Genomic DNA, 16,396 nt, shown 5'->3' with positions numbered 1-16,396 from the left:
ACCTGAGTGGTACTAAATATGGATCTCCTCTTGCATTGCTTACTTATTTGATCAAGTGTCTGACTAGATGGACTTTACATTCTGCTAGTTCATTTGCTTATATGTAACTTGGGCTAGATATCTTGGATTGAAATCCATACTTTTTAGAAAAATCCAGAAATTTGCTGTTCTTGGACAATGGTCCAATGTGTGTTGTTTTTTGGGTGTCTGTTATGTGAAAAGATGGTTTTAACATCTTTGATCACAGCTGTGGTATCTGCAAGTGTCACCGTTCTGGAAGGCTGCTAGAACAGTCCATTATAAGCAGCTGGTCATGTTTTCCTTGGTAGTTCTAATATGTCCCCTGGAAATGTTGGGTTCATTGGGTATCACAGGGCATAGGTGCCGACACCCTGGGTGCTCCGGGGCTGGAACACCCATGGGGGAAAAATGGTGGGTGCTGAGCACCCACTAGCAGCCTCCCCTCAGTGCCTCCCGCCCACCAGCGGGCCCCATGGATCAGCATCTCCCTTTCCCTCCCCACACCTCCTGCCCGCCACAATCATCTGTTTTGTGGCATGCAGGAGGCTGGGAGTGGGGGGAGGAGCGAAGACACGGTGCACTCGGGGGCGGAATTGGGTGAGAAGAGGCACAGTGGGGGTGGGGTGGGGCCTTGGGGAAGAGGCGAAGTGGAGGTGGGGACTGGAGCAGAGCCGGGGATCAAGGCCCCCCCGCCCCCCAGCACTTTGGGAAATCGGCGCTTGTGTCATAGGGTCTCTGTTTGTGTTGTGTATCTGTGTACTTTGGGCAGGTCCCACACTAGCTCACCATTTCAGCAATATCACTGTTCCATTGTGGCCAGAATGGGACTTTCCCAGCTCTTCTTTAGGACTTCATCATCGCAAAGTGCTCTTTGTGAATTCTTCCCAATGGTTTCCATCTCCTCACTGTAGGAAATGAGATATTTGTACTTTGATGGATACTACTTTAATCAGTGAAAGCTCACTTTTTTATATTTGGAATATACAGGTGGAAAATAGAGTAGAGCAGAACAATTACCTCCCATGTCTTACATATGACATTTCTGGTAATTCACCCAGAATGACATTTGCCTATTTTGAAACTGCATCAAATTGTTTACTCATTCAATTTGTGATCCACTCCCGGATCTTTTTCAGCAGTACTACTGCCCATCCAGTTATTTCCCATTTTGGATTTGTGCATTTAATTTTTTCCTTGGTAAGCACTTGTCTTTATTGAATTGCATCATGCTGACTTCAGACCAGTTTTCCAATTTATCAATGTCATTTTGAATTCTAATATTATCCTCCAAAATGCATGCAGTACCTCCCAGGCTGGTGTCATCCACAAATTTTATAAGCATGCTCTCCACTCCACTCCATTATCCAAATGTTTAATTAAACTACTGAATTAGTACCAGACCCAGAACAGACTCCTGTGGGACCCTACTAGATATGGCCTCCCAGTTTGATAGTGAACCATTGATAACGGCTCTCTGAGTTTGTTTTTTTCAATCAATTGTGCACTCCCGTTATAGTACTTTCATCTAGATGACATGATTAATTTCAACTGCGAAGTGAGGATTAAAGAGAAAATTATGACACTCTAAACAGCCATTGATGATGACTAGCATCTCTCTTTTAATTTGTACATATGTATTCTCTGCTGCTGTCATGGATCTCAAACTAAATGTTACAGCCAGCCATTCATTGTCACATCTCGGTAACACTACAGCTCTCTATCCTCCTTTTGAAGAATCTTGTGGAGGTCTTGAGTCCTTTCAATGGGGTAAAAAGTAGCAGTACTGATGCTGAGTTCAGTACATCCTTCAGATATTTTTAGGACAAGTCAATACTTACAGCTAGATCAGCACTGCTGCAATTGATGCAATGGTGTCGATTTAGCCCAGGGGGTCTCACAAGTAATTTTTTGGTGGCCTCAGAGTGCGGCCACTAACTCTTGCTGGTGGCCACTTTAAGGAAAAACAAATAGATATGCACATATACATGTCCAGATCACTGTAATTATGTAGGTTTTTATTGCAGACTCAATAATAAAAAATAATGTACAGTTGTCTCTATTCTTTACTAGAGCTATACAGAATAGAAACAAATAATGTGCTTTGCATGTTCTTGTCTGTTGTTTGTTTGTTTGTTTGTTTGTTTGTTTGTTTCTTTCTTTCTTTTACTCGTTTGGTTGCTTTTTTTTTTAAGACTTGTTAGCTAGTAAGTTTGTTTCTGTGAAAAGTGTTGTTTGTATGTTTGTTAACACTTTGTGCTTTGCACTCCCCTGCCTCCCCAGTCACCACCCAGGAGTCTGTGGCCACACAAAAAGCCTCTGGTGGCCACATATAGCCACGGTGGCCATATTTGAGAAACACTTCTTAGCAGATCTGATGAAGACCTGCTAAGTCAATGGCAGAACACTCTCCCGTCGACTTCTGTACTGCATCTCCCCAAGAAGCGTAAGGTAAGTCGGCTAGTGAGTGTCTCCTGTTGACACAGCATGGTGTAAACACCACTGTAAGTCAACCTAAGTTACGTCAACTTCAGTTATTACTTACCTAACTGAAGTAGTGTAACCGAGGTGGACTTACAGCTGTAGTGTAGACCAGCCCTTAGTATTTCATGCTTTGGCTTCCATGCCCATTCTGAATCTTTATGAATGAATTTTCTTAAGTGACTTGCCCAAGCTGCATAATTGGATGTGAATTCACTGACATAATTCAACATACCTTGCTGTCTCTACTTTTTTATCTTTGGGCCTCTGCATATTTTTGTCACTGGAGTCTTAAACTCATCAAGCATTATACCCTTGTGGTCAGTTTCTCTTCTAAGTAAATTTCAGTTGTGTGAAATTTACTCGTAGCCTTGTTCCATTTAAGATAGTTTTTTGCAGTTCCCAGGAATCTTCACACTCATTCCTAATGTTGAGTAAAAGTGCTATAGTGCTGCACCAGGCTGCTGGGTTATCTACACACACACTCGCTCCCGTGAGAGTCCCTAATTCTGGCTTCTGGTGCTGAATGTATTCCAAAAGGCAATTTCAAAAAGCAGTGTCTGCCAAAGAGTGTTTTGAAAGTGCAAATCTTGGAGCATTCTGTGTCCAAGGAAATGTGTCAAAACCCTGCAAGTGCAGCTAATCTTCTGAAGAATGTGGCTCCTGCCACCTCAGCAAGCATTTTGTTCCTTGTAGGCATGTGGAAATCTTCCTTTTTAGTATTTGCATTCAGCTCTTGGGGGGGTCAGTACACTACCTCATTCTGCATCCTTTTTTCCCCTCTACAATATCTAAGGAATTTCTAAGCCATCTGTTGGCTCTTCTAGTCTACAAATGACTCTGCATCTTGTTTGTTGCTGGGAGACATCACTTTCCTGTGGACACATCTTCATGGGACACAGGCACATCTTGGTTCTGGCTCATTACCAGCATTGCTGTTCTGACTCCTCTCTATGGCATTCTCTCTCTTGACTAAGCCAAGCACATCACATGTGTGCAAGCCCAACTGATGGCTGTTCTTGGTGTATTACGACAAACTCCTGTCTTGTTTAGCTCTTGTACCTTAATGACAGTTCACTCACTCTCCGGGAGCTGGCATTTGTTCCTCTCATCATTTGACTTTTGAAGTTAAATATTTGCTTTGTGTTGCTCTGCTTCAGTTTATTACATTCACTTGCACTTGTGTTTGTATTTTGTATGTGGACCCTTTGTGCATATCTTTAGTAGCTATTATTTCGATTTGGCAGAATCAGTCTTTTGTATTTATGAAGAGCTCAACTTTAGTTTAGGGATTCTCACATTCTTCCTTTAGCCCATCATCCACTTTTCTGCTTTGTCTTCACATTTCTGCAAAGAGGTTGGACTTATTATTATTTCTGTGTTTGCCCAAATGCTTGACATTTGCTATCCTCGTGACAGTTGCCACATTGCTAATATTGTTCTTTTCTTGGTGTGTATTTTCTTCTGTTTTTTTTGAGTCCTTATCTGGAATATATCTTTCATAAGGAACACTTTTTTCTAGGGGTACAATTATTCTTAAACCGATCATTGCTTCTTCACAACTTCTTTCCCTTAAAATGCATTATGGATATACCACACTTCAGCATAGCCATTATCAAAAACTGTGCAATACTTATGGCTTGTCTTCCATTTTATTAACTCTTCTTGCTTTCAGTTACAACTGAAATTGCTATTTGAACTTTTCCAGGTCTCCTCAGCATCCCCTACAAGAGCCGCTATGAGATTTATATGTTGCATTTGCAGAGGGTTTGCAGCAGCCATTCTTAGTTCACCGTTCTCATTGTTGAAATATGTGTCACTTACTTCCATTAAACATTTGCAGTCTAGTTGCAATTTACCAGCATTCCATTCTTTTCACATCTGGTTTCATGTGGTATTTCTTTGATAACTGAGGCAGGTTTTAGGACACCTGATTTATCTAATGATCAACAAGAAATAACTGTTAACTGCATCTGAGCAGTATGTACTTGTGAGCTAGCTTGGCTGTAGTTTTTGTCTCAGTCCCGCAGCTGGTTCTAGTCTGCGTGTGTGTCTGTAAGACTCAACAGCAAGTGTAGCCCCATAAAGCGTCCTGCAGGATGAGTGGCAACTTGAAATTTCTTTTCAAGCTTAACCCTTTTGTGCCAGATTAGTATACATTGCATGTCTCTGTCTCAGTCCACTTTGTTTTGTGAACACCATTTTGATTGTAAAACTGTATCATGTCTTCTCTGTTGCTTTTTACCTTCCATTTTGGACTGGGATTCCAGGAGGTGTTAGCAGTGGTTCCTAGCAGAGGGTTAACAATGGAGCACAATCAAGAGTTGTTAACCTGGATGGTCAAATGAAAGAGCCCTAGAACAAAGAGCTAGCTGCTGCCCAGGGAAGCCAGAAGGCGTCAAGAGGGGCAAGAGGAGGAAGATGATGATAGGAGGGTCCCGGAACCCTGAAAGGACACTGATCCAATCCTCATCTTCCCTATATGACAAAATCCTTATCACTCGTCACGTGTAGCTGCGAGGAAGCTGAGGCAAGGATTTCCGTGTGGGTTTTGTTGTTTTTCCATAGATCTGTACATCTCTTATGCTTGTCTGTGAGTGAAGTATGATAGGTTTAGAGATTCCTGTGCAAAGTCTGTGTTGCTTTAATTACTTGCTTTAATTGTCAAATAGCCCTGGCGGGTGAAATAGTATTCTAGAGGGTCCACAGCTTCAGGGAAACTCTGATAGAGTGAAGTAGCCCCTAGGGAGACATGGGAGAGTTAGTACTAGTTTCAGGACCTAGACATTTGGACTGCAGAGTCCAGTACCTCAGAAGGGGAGCTGGAGAAAGGATATGCACCCTGAGATTATGTCTGAAGGCCCAGAGCCAGTTCTTAGTCCTTGTCCACCCCCAGCAAGTCTGAGGGCACAGGGGATCCATCCTGGTGAGCATCTACCTGGGGAAACTCATCCAGGATTCTAACACCTTTATTGCATAAAAGAAAAGGAGTACTTGAGGCACCTTAGAGACTAACAAATTTATTTGAGCATAAGCTTTCGTGAGCTACAGCTCATGCTCAAATAAATTTGTTAGTCTCTAAGGTGCCACAAGTACTCCTTTTCTTTTTTGCGAATACAGACTAACACAGCTGCTACTCTGAAACCTGTTATTGCATAATATTATCTCCAGCTTGAAAAACTGAGGCACACAGAGGTAGTGAGAGGGCTGGGGATAGAATTATTCCCACAGTACAATCATATGAGGTTTTGGTGTGCTTTCCTAGGAGAATGTTGTAAAGCTCTGAAAAAACTAATGGGAGATAAATAATTGCTTGTTAGCCCTGATTACATTTGCTCGGCTTGGTTGGTCATTGGGTTGTGGTGAGATTACATTGTCTTCTAAATCAGATCCAGGGGATCATTGGTTAGCAGTGGCATTAACTGCTGGTAAAATGGTTGTTTATGTTTTGGTTAATGAGTTTGGGTTTGATCATGTAAATGGTATTAGAAAATTATGTGTAGAGTTGACTGAAAATGTAATGATCAGAGGTGATTATAATTTTAGCTTCAGATGGATCATTTTCCTTCCAAATATAGTATTTCTCACCCCAATAAATGTATTCATAACCTACGCATTGCATTCAATTTAATTGACAGGTGGTGTAAATTAACCCTCCTCAGAAACGTGATTTACATGGTTTGATTCTAACTGATCTATTAAATACAGGGTTGGTTTTTATGTTGATTTTCGGGCAATTTATGTAAAGTGGTTTCAGTTTGCTCTATTTTAGCTTCTGTTTATCTGATCATTGCTCTACCTTTATTATTCTACAATTGCGGCTATGTTGGGAGTGTACGATAAAGCTTACTGAAAATGTGCCAATTCATCAGAACAGTAAATACATCCCAGGTGTAACTCCATTCATTCCAGTAATGCATTCGGCTCAGACTATTTTGTAAAAGGGTAAATGTTTTCATTGCAAATGTTTTTGAAAAGAGAATTTTGATTATGGAATTTACAAAAAGTGGGATTTCTAATCAGAAAATCAGTTTTAGTAGAGAGAGACAGCAGCCTCAAGAAATACTTTAAAAACTTGGCTTTTCTTAAACATTTCATTTGTACTGTAATAAAGAGAGATTACCAGGTAAAGGGCAAGGAGAGTTTATAATTCTTTCAGTTTCAGATGGGAAAGGAATCTATTAGGGCAAGGATTAAATGAATAAAAAAAGGAAGGAGGGTATATTGTTTCTTAAATCAGAAAAAATCACCAGTCTAAGTATGGTATTAATTAGTTCTTGTCTGTAAACTGCTTTGAAGATGCACGCTAACTGCATACAGTACTGTGCAAGAAAGAATGACTAAAGATATCTATCTTCTATACCATTTAAACTGTAATCTCTTCTTGGGAGGGACCCTGCTTTCATACATGTCCATAAAGTACCTAGCTCAGGCAGAGCAAATCATCGGGACAGCTGCCTTAAAGGGCAAATTAGCTTTGCACCACTCATTTTCCTAACACATACTCAGAGTAGAGGGGCCATGAAGGGAGAAAAGTCCTGCATTCTGGCAATCATCAACATCAAAATGGTCTCTAGGGGCCACTATGGGCCAGATATTCATATGTGCTCATTTCTCAGCACCCTCAGTTGGGGTCAGATTTTCAAGAGCTCAGCTCCCGTTTAGGCACAAACTGAGTGATGAGATTTTCAAAGGAGCTCCGTACATTGGATGCTGAACTCTTCTGAAAATCTGACCAGAAGGGTCACCGTGGGAGCTGCTGAGTGCCCTCATGCCAACCTGGTGTTGGAGCCCCTCATTTTTGTAATCTTTTCTCACATCAGTCCTTACTTTCTGTTGGTCATTCTTGATGCTCTTCTTTGAATTTCTTCCAACTTAGCAACATCTTTCTGATACAGAGCCCTGTGGAAAGCGAATATCCCCTCCCTGCTCTGTGACCAGAACTCTGCATATAAAGGCCAAAATCATACTGAGCCTGATTTAAATCTGTTTACAGGTGATGGAAATCTCTCCACTGGCTGAAAAGGCCTCTGGATCAGGCCCATTGTGTTTCATTACAGCTACCATACAGATAATGTTGTGTTACCCAGTCTCTCTTAGCCACCCCTAGTATACTTTTAGGTTTCTCCCTCCCATCCCAGTAATTGGGTTTCAATTTATTCCCCATAGTTAGTTAGTTTTTCCAGTTTTTTGGGTCGTGTCAGTTACAGGTCAGTGGCAATAAGAGAAAATTTCCTTGGATGATGAAGCATTTGGATGCGGTGTGTGGAGTGAGTCATAACTCTGTCATTTACTGGTACAGGACTACAAAGTTTAACACTTTGGTGGTGGTGAGGGGATGCAGAGATCACCAATGTGTGTGGGGGGTGGGGGTGGGAGGACAGAGTTTGGAAGAAGGATAGATTTTTGAGGGGATGCGAAGATAGTGGTGGGTGGGGGAGCATCCGGGGGTTATGTGTGAGGGATTTGGGTTTACTCACACTACTCTTCTGATCAACCCTCTTTCAGCTCCTGCTTTCCATACTAATCCTGTTCATATCCTGCCCCCTTCCTCCTCTTGCCACCATTGGTGTCTTCTCCTCCTCTTCTCTATGGATTACAGGCCAGAGGGGCCTCCTGGAGTACGTCTACACTGCAGCGGGGAGGTAGACAGACTCACACTAGTGAGGCTTGAGCTAGGACGCTGAGAATAGCAGTGTGGACGTTGCAGCTCCAGCAGAGACTGGAGCTAGCTGCCAGAGCTCAGACATGGGGTTGGGTAGGCTTGAGAGCCTGAGCTGCTGTCCAAGCTGCAAGGTCCACACTGTTATTTCTAGTGCTAGCTCAGGCCTGTCTACCCATGCTGAGGCTTGCTTCCAGCTGCAGTGTCCAACATACCCTTAGTTACCTGACATGAGGTACCACAGTGGTCATGGGTGGGTTGGAGTGAATAACACAGAGAGGTGAACTGTCTGGCCCTGGGTCCCAGTATTGGTGGTAGCAGTAAACTCAGAACCCAGGTTTGATAACTCCCAATTCTCTTCCTCAGCCAGTGAATCACTTTTCCTCCATCTGCTCAATGTGTGAGATTTTCACATCCTGTGAATGCCAAATGAGGGCAAGTTACACTACTTTACTGCTCCCCTTGATTTTCTGAGCAACTTAGAGCTGCTACGCAGCTTGCATCATTCTTCATATCACTGCTGCATTTAGGCCTACTATGTATTTTATGATTAGCGAGTCACTGTTTCACTGGAACAGGTTCAAGCTTTTTCATCACTTGCTTATTTTTGTGCCCTGTGAAAGTGCAGCTCAGGCTGCAGGGACAAAACTGCAATAACCTTTCCCAAGCCAGTGCCAAGTACATTGCATACATCACCATCGGTTAAAAGCAGAATTGCTAGCCAAACTTTAAACAGCCAGGTTTATTTACCTGTTCACAAGAGAATTTTGACAGAATCACAGAAATGTAGGGCTGGCAGGAACCCCAAGAGGTCATCAAGTCCAGTCCCCTGCACTCAAGGCAGGACTAAGTATTATCTAGACCATTCCTGACAGGTGTTTGTCCTACCTGCCCTTAAAAATCCCCAATGATGGAGATTCCACAACCTCCCTAGGCAATTTATTCCAGTGTTTAACCACTTGACAGTTAGAAAGTTTTTCCTAATGTCCAACCTAACCTGCCCTTGCTGTAATTTAAGCCCATTGCTTCTTGTCCTATCCTCAGAGGTTAAGAAGAACAATTTTTTCCCCTCCTCCTTGTAACAACTTTTTATGTACTTGAAAACTGTTATCATGTCCCCTCTCAGTCTTCTCTTCTCCAGACTAAACAAACCCAATTTTTTCAAGCTTCCCTCATAGGTCATGTTTTCTAGACCTGTAATTATTTTTGTTGCTCTTCTCTGGGCTTTCTCCAATTTGTCCACATCTTTCCTGAAATGTGGCACCCAGAACTGGACACAATAATCCAGTTGAGGCCTACTCAGCACGGAGTAGAGCAGAAAAATTACTTCTCATGTCTTGCTTACAACACTCCTGCTTTTGCAACAGTGTTACACAGTTGACTCATATTTAGCTTGTGATCCACTTTGACCCCCAGATCCCTTTCCACAGTATTCCATCCTAGGCAGTCATTTCCCATTTTGTATGTGTGCAACTGATCATTCCTTCCTAAGTGGAGTACTTTGCATTTGTCCTTATTGAATTTCATTCTATTTACTTCAGACCATTTCTCCAGTTTGTCCAGATTATTTTGAATTTTAATCCTATCCTCCAAAGCACTTGCAACCCCTCCCAGCTTTGTATCGTCCACAAACTTTATAAGTGTAGTGTCTATGCCATTATCTAAATCATGGATGAAAATATTGAACAGAACTGGACTCAGAACTGATCACTGTGGGACTCCACTTGTTATGCCCTTCCAGCATGACTGTGAACCGCTGATAACTAATCTCTGGGAATGATTTTTCAGCCAGTTATGCGCCCACCTTATAGTAGCTCCATCTAGGTGGTATTTCCCTATTTTGTTTATGAGAATGTCATGTGAGACAATATCAAAAGCCTTACTGAAGTCAAGATATACCACTTCTCCCTTATCCACAAGGCTCGTTACCTGTGAAAGAAAGCTATCGGGTTGGTTTAACACAATTTGTTCTTGACAAATCCATGCTGACTGTTATTTATCACCTTCTTTTCTTCTAGGTGTTTGCAAATTGATTGCTTAATTATTTGCTCCATTATCTTTCCGGGTACAGAAGTTAAGATGACTGTTCTGTAATTCCCCGGGTGGTCCTTACTTCCCTTTTTATGGATGGACACTATATTTGCCCTTTTCCAGTCTTCTGGAATGTCTCCTGTCTACTATGACTTTTCAAAGAAAATGGCTCAGATATCTCCTTAGTCAGCTCCTTGAATATTCTAGGATGCATTTCATCAGGCCCTGGTGATTTGAAGACATCTAACTTGCCTAAGTACGGTAATTTTTGACTTGTTCTTTCCCTATTTTAGACTCTGATCCTACCTCATTTTCACTGGCATTCACAATGTTAGACGTCCAATCGCCACCAGTCTTCTTGGTGAAAACCAAAAGAAAGAAGTCACCTCTATCATTTCCACATTTTCTGTTGTTGTCTTTTCCCCCCTCCTTGAGTAATGGGCCTACTCTGTCCTTGGTCTTCCTCTTGCTTCTAACATATTTGTAGAATGTTTTCATGTTTCTTTTTATTTCCCTAGCTAATGTGATCTCGTTTTGTGACTTGGCTTTTCTAATTTTGTCCCTATATACTTGTGTTATTTGTTTATATCCATCCTTTGTAATTTGACTGAGTTACCACTTTTTGTAGGACTCTTTATTTTAAGTTTTAGATCATTGAAGATCTCCTGGTTAAGCCAGGGTGGTCTCTTGCCATACTTCCTATCTTTCTTACGCAGTGGGATAGTTTGCTCTTGTGCCCTTAATAATGTCTCTTTGAAAAACTGCCAACTGTCTTCAACTGTTTTTCCCCTCAGACATGCTTCCTATGGTATCTTTCCTAACAACTCCCTGAGTTTGCTAAAGTCTTCCTTCTTGAAATCCATTGTCTTTATTGTGCTGGTCTCCCTCCTACCATTCCTTATAATCATGAATTCTACCATTTCATGATCACGTTCACCCAAGTTGTCTTCCACTTTCAAATTCTCAACCAGTTCCTCCCTATTTGTCAAAATCAAATCTAGAACAGCCTCCCCCCTAGTAGCTTTCTCCACCTTCTGAAATAAAAAATTGTCTCCAATACATTCCAAGAACTTGTTGGATAATCCTGTGCCCTGCTGTGTTATAGTTAGAAAGCTTTTCCTAATATCTACCCTAAATCTCCCTTGTTGCAGATTAAGCCCATTACTTCTTGACGTACCTTCAGTGGACATGGATAACAATTGACCACAGTCCATATATAACCCCCTTTAAACATAGTTAAAGACTTGTTATCAGATGCTCCTTCAGGCATCTTTTCTCAAGATTAAACATGCCCAATTTTATTTTAATCTTTTCTCATAGTTCAGTCTGTTCTAAACCTTTTATCATAGTGCTCTATACAAAGTGAAATGGGTATAGTTACCCTACAGTGCACCGCAAAATGCCACCTCCCCTCAGCAAAGGGGGAAGGAGCATTTCAGAAACCCAATAAACATCACCTTGGCTGGATTAGTTTGTACATGTCTGTGTTTTATTTCTTGTTTTGTTTGAAATGCCCTGTACCACAAGAATACAATTTATTTATTTAACAGTTTTTCAGGAGCAGATAATAGTTGAGTAAAATAGATACTGTTTATTGCACTGTCTGACTACAACTCCCTGCATCATTCGCACAGCCTCACTCTCTCTCCGGCTTCCCCATATAATGCAGCCACAGAAACAGGGTGGACTTTGACTATGTGGCTGGTTGCAGCTTGTGGATACAGAGTGGAAGCTCTTTCTCAGCTCAGCCAGTTACATTTTAGGGTCTTTCTCAGTGACTTTTCCTTTAATAGTTTCCTACATATTTTCTGGTGCAGCATGAATTTATAATATGTTTGTAATAGTTCAAAAATTGATGCAGTCAGGTTAATGAGAGAGAATAATGCCCCCTATTTGGCATGAACTATACTGCCAGGCTGTGATTCAGTGTTTCTTCCGTAGCGTCATAGTTTCACTGTAAGGTAATGCCCGTGTTTGCCCAGAAACATAGTTCCATGCAGCGTTTCACCATTTATCTGAATTGATCCCTGTGCAATTTGTTTTGCTCTAGAGGCCAGAGACCTCTGTTTCCCAAGAGGAATGTGACTGTCTAAGAGGCGGACTTGTCTTGAGTAGGACTACCTTTTGTAGCAGCTGCCTGCTGTTTAGTTTATCTGCCTATGCAAAGCTTTGCTGTGTAGTGGTACATAGTGAGTGGGAGCTGTGTGATGCAGCTCCCATTAGTGGAATGAATGGTGGACTCAGCTTCATGCTTATGCACACTTGTTGAAGCACTTACCTCTGTGTCTTGTTTTAAACTAATCTCAGGTGTTTAGTAACCCACATGCATCCCAAGTTTGGATTCCAGCATCTCCTACACCATGTGAAGTTACAGTAGTACAGGACTGGATCAATGACTCTTACACAAGGCATGAATTCCCTACAGGGTTCCTAGGGAATCTGTCCTAGAACCTCTTTCCTATTTAAAGGCTAGATTGTTACATCGCTGACCACGTGTGGGAGATGTTGCTGAGCATACACTAGCCTAAGTAGTTACTGCAGCCCCCCAGGCTCTCTAAGTGTGAGAGGCCTGGAGTGTGACACACCCTTAAATCCAAATGCCATTGTCTTGCTCATCTGGGCATCCATTCCCATAGTTTAAGTACTGCTGTCATAGTGCTATATTGGCTGGTTAGAGTAAGCCTGGATGTAGGTTTCCTATGACTACCTCATGTGCTAAAGAGCTGTGGCCTTGTTTCCTAGTTAAAGAAGGTGGGGCGGCTGTTGGGATTTGTTCCAGGCATGCGTTCCCTTTGCATTTCCAGGGGAGAGATCACAGCCCTTGCTTAGAGGCAAAGCGATTCATTAACACACTGATTGGTTTTTCCAGCCCGCTGAGATGCTTATATGGCTTGGTCCAGGGTCTGTCATCTTAGAGCTATGAGTGTGAGGGGACATGATGGGCACAAGGATTATGCAGATAAAATGGAGAAAGAGTCCTGCAGCTCTTCTGAGGGCAGCGTGTATCCATCCAGCCTGCTTTAGTCTCTGTTTATCTCCACTGGTAGCACGTTAGGGGTGAAGGGTGAAGTGATAACCGCAGAAAGCACTTCAAAAGTTTTCTACTCCCCTCACTACACAAATTACACCACTAAACTATTCAGGCTGAACTAGCCAGCAGCCTTGGGGGGATGGGACCTAGATTCAGCAGCTCCCTCCTTCCTCTCTTCTCCCTCCTGTGGGGCTCAACTTTCCCTTGGTGACTCAAAAATTGTCCCACCGGTAGCAGTGTAGGACAAGTCCTTTTGCAACAAAGAGAAGGCTCCTTCCAGGGACCTGTGGCTGAGGACATTGATGTTAACCGCTTCTGAGGGCCTCTACAGCCAGGTCTGTACCAGGGTGCTGTGCACCGAAAAGAGGCATGGCCATGCTCGCTCAGAACAGAGGTCAGTGCAGCTGCCTGCAGAGCTCCGGGTGGAAATGGCATTGACAAGAAGTGAATCCAGGGTGTTGGCCACAGTGCTGGGTAAGCCCATCCCAGCTTGTGAGTAAAATTACCTGATGCTACACAGCCAGAACCAGCTGCCAAAGTGCAGCATGTACTCAGAGCTGGCTACATGCCAACCACACGTGTTTCCCAGCTCAGGTCACGGAGCATTACATGGATGTTTTATACAACCGAAGTCTCTGTTTTGAGAGCAGCTGGTAATCAGCACCAGAGTCTGTTCGAAGCACAAGGCTGCTGTCCATTCTCGGCCTTGCGGAAGTGGATGCACATCTCCCAAGTGGCTGCTGGCTCTGCCATCTAAGCCTTGTTTTGGGTGGTTCTGTCTGTTCTCTAACGTAGTTGATCCAGAAAGGGAGTGAGTGTAGCACTGGAAAATGTAGTTTGAATGACGGCCCTGGACAATGATGCCTGCTGCTCTCATGGAGATCAAGCTTCACGATACTGTGTGCTAATGTGCCTCACCCTTGCCTCAGAGGTGCTACGTCTAGGGGATGACCTGCTCAGTCAGTCAGTTCATAGCCTTTCTCCTGAGACTGCCAGCAAGGGCTTACTGAGTGCCAGTCGTGCTGGTAGTTTTAGGATGCATAAATTAACCAAGACTCTTCACGCTCTCTCTCCTCAAATCTGGTGCCAGAAGATAATTTTGAGCCATCACTGTGTCAGGCTGGCTTTGAACAAGTGCCCTAGAAGAGGTAGTCACTGAAACTCCTTCCCCAATTTCTTCAGCCACCGAAGTTCCCCTCTGACTGCTGGAGTTGTGGTATTTCCCACTTCGAAAGCCATTCTAGAAACCTGGTTAAAGGTGGGGAGTAGGACAGGCACAAACCTGCCCCATGAAAGTTTCCTGAAAAGAAATATTTTCTTTTGGAGCCAGCCCCATGAGGCCTCACGAGGCCACAGAGCAGTCTGAGATGGGCTGTTGATTATTTTTGGGGTGGAAGGGAGGCAAGGGACATGGCCAATTGTATGTGGGAGTCAGGGACTGATTGACTCCATTTAAATGTGTTTTCAGTTGGCACCAACTAGCGACTTCCTAGGCCTGCGGTACATAGTTTTCTCCAAAGGACAATTCCCTTTGTTCCCAACTAGTGGGTGGAGTAAAGTCCAAGCATCTCTGGGGGCGAACATCCATTCTCTCAAAAATGGATGGGTAATCCTTGGGTGGGAGAGGGGGTATTTACATTTGGGCCCCATTATTGCAGACAGGTATTTGTCATGTGAGTGGGGGAAGGACTATTTACTGAGTTGACGAGGCAGAGTTGATGCACTGCATGGTGGAAATGGGGGGGGGGGTTTAAATAGCACCATGTGTGAGGTTGCAGAGACTATCATGTGAATCCAGCACTGGAGCAAAATGTCAGGCTCATCCCCTTGAGAGGGGGGGACTCGCATTCTCTGAAACATGTAGCCTCCCACTTGACTAGCCTGTGGGAATGTGCGATTGCCCCAGGAGTGGAATAGCCAGGCGTAATGACACACTGTACAAGATCGCCAAATATCTTACATGGGCAGGAACATCTTTCCCAATAGGAAGTGGGGCCTCTATGTACATATGTTATGTGTAGCTAGAGGTGTGCAGGAGGCAACCGTTTTCGAGTGAAGAGGTCCCATGAGGATCTTCTCTAAACAAGCACCTGCCCCATGGGCCTGCAAGCTGGAACAAGATGACAAACAGCAGGAGCTGCCCTCTCTGCCTCCTCCCTCACAACACCAGTAGATGGAGTCTATTGCCTCTTTTCTTCCTCATGTCCTGCTTCAATCCCCCCCATCCCTCCTCCAGAGTTGTTGGAGGGAGCTGGGGAACGGGCTGCCCCAGATAGGGCAGAGAGCGTAACAGCTCAGGGGCCCACATTCCCTTCAGGCCCTTCTGCAAGTGCAAGAGCGCGAGCACGCTCTGGTACTTCCTACAGAGAAAACAAAAACAGGTGACTGATTAAAAGAGTTTCCCCCTCTGTACATGAGATTCTGCAGACAGGCAGGCAGGCAAGCAGGCCGACAACTGGACGTTAAATAATTCTTCCATAATAAATGATTGGAGATAAAAGCCGGCCCCTGCTGCTGTTTGGATTGCTCTGTGTCTGTGTCTTTGTTTCTAGTTTGTTCCCCGGCCGCTGCAGGCTGGCACCAGGTCCGTCAGACCTTGGCCTCTAGCATTTCTAGGAAGAGTTTGTGCATGGGGACCTTGCCCTGCAGTTTGATGCTGTAGAAGTGCTGCACGGCTTTGGCAGCCGTCTGCCGCAGGAGGGGCAAGGTCAGCAGCAGCTTGCCCGCCCGCCGTGGCTCCTCATGGCGCTGACTCAGCTCGTAGTCCTGCAGGGCTTCATGGAGAAGGTCCTGGAGTTTCTGCACCGCTTCCATGTCCTCTATGTGCATGGAATCTGTGAGGGGGCAGACAGATAGCAAAGAGCGACGGTCAAAAAACAGAACTGCATTTTTAATTTGAATCTAAGGCTTTGTCAATGCTGCAGCTTCTGGAAAGTAGCTCCTGGGTAGGAAGCATCAGGGCCCCTGTGAGAAGAGCTGTCAGGGCTGCTGCTGGAAGTGGTGGGTGTGCCCCCCAGCATGGCTCCCTGTGCCAGGCTTTGCAGCACTCTGGCAGTGGGTGCTCGGGGGCCAGTAGGGCTGCAAAGGGTGGCTGGTGAATTGCATTATAACCAAACCACTTCTACAGGTGGGCTAGAGAGCTGCGCAAGAACGACGCTAGCTTGAAGTTAGGA

The 16,396-nt window shown here is 43.9% G+C and overlaps 1 protein-coding gene across 1 annotated transcript in view; it reads right to left on the bottom strand.

Moving 5' to 3' along the window:
• Positions 1 to 11,661: 11,661 nt before the first annotated feature.
• The window catches only part of ESRRB (estrogen related receptor beta), a 237,324-nt gene continuing 232,589 nt past the window's right edge, over positions 11,662 to 16,396 (bottom strand). The window contains exon 10 of the mRNA XM_043516231.1: positions 11,662 to 16,057. Within this exon, the coding sequence (XP_043372166.1) occupies positions 15,813 to 16,057 (245 nt within the window). The 3' untranslated portion in view covers positions 11,662 to 15,812. The remainder of the gene's footprint in view (positions 16,058 to 16,396) is intronic.

Source organism: Dermochelys coriacea, chromosome 6, assembly GCF_009764565.3.
Source record: "Dermochelys coriacea isolate rDerCor1 chromosome 6, rDerCor1.pri.v4, whole genome shotgun sequence".
NCBI classification, from domain to species: Eukaryota; Metazoa; Chordata; order Testudines; family Dermochelyidae; genus Dermochelys; species Dermochelys coriacea.
The sequence above is the reverse complement of the archived record's forward strand: the minus strand, read 5'-3'. Positions and strand labels throughout refer to the sequence as shown.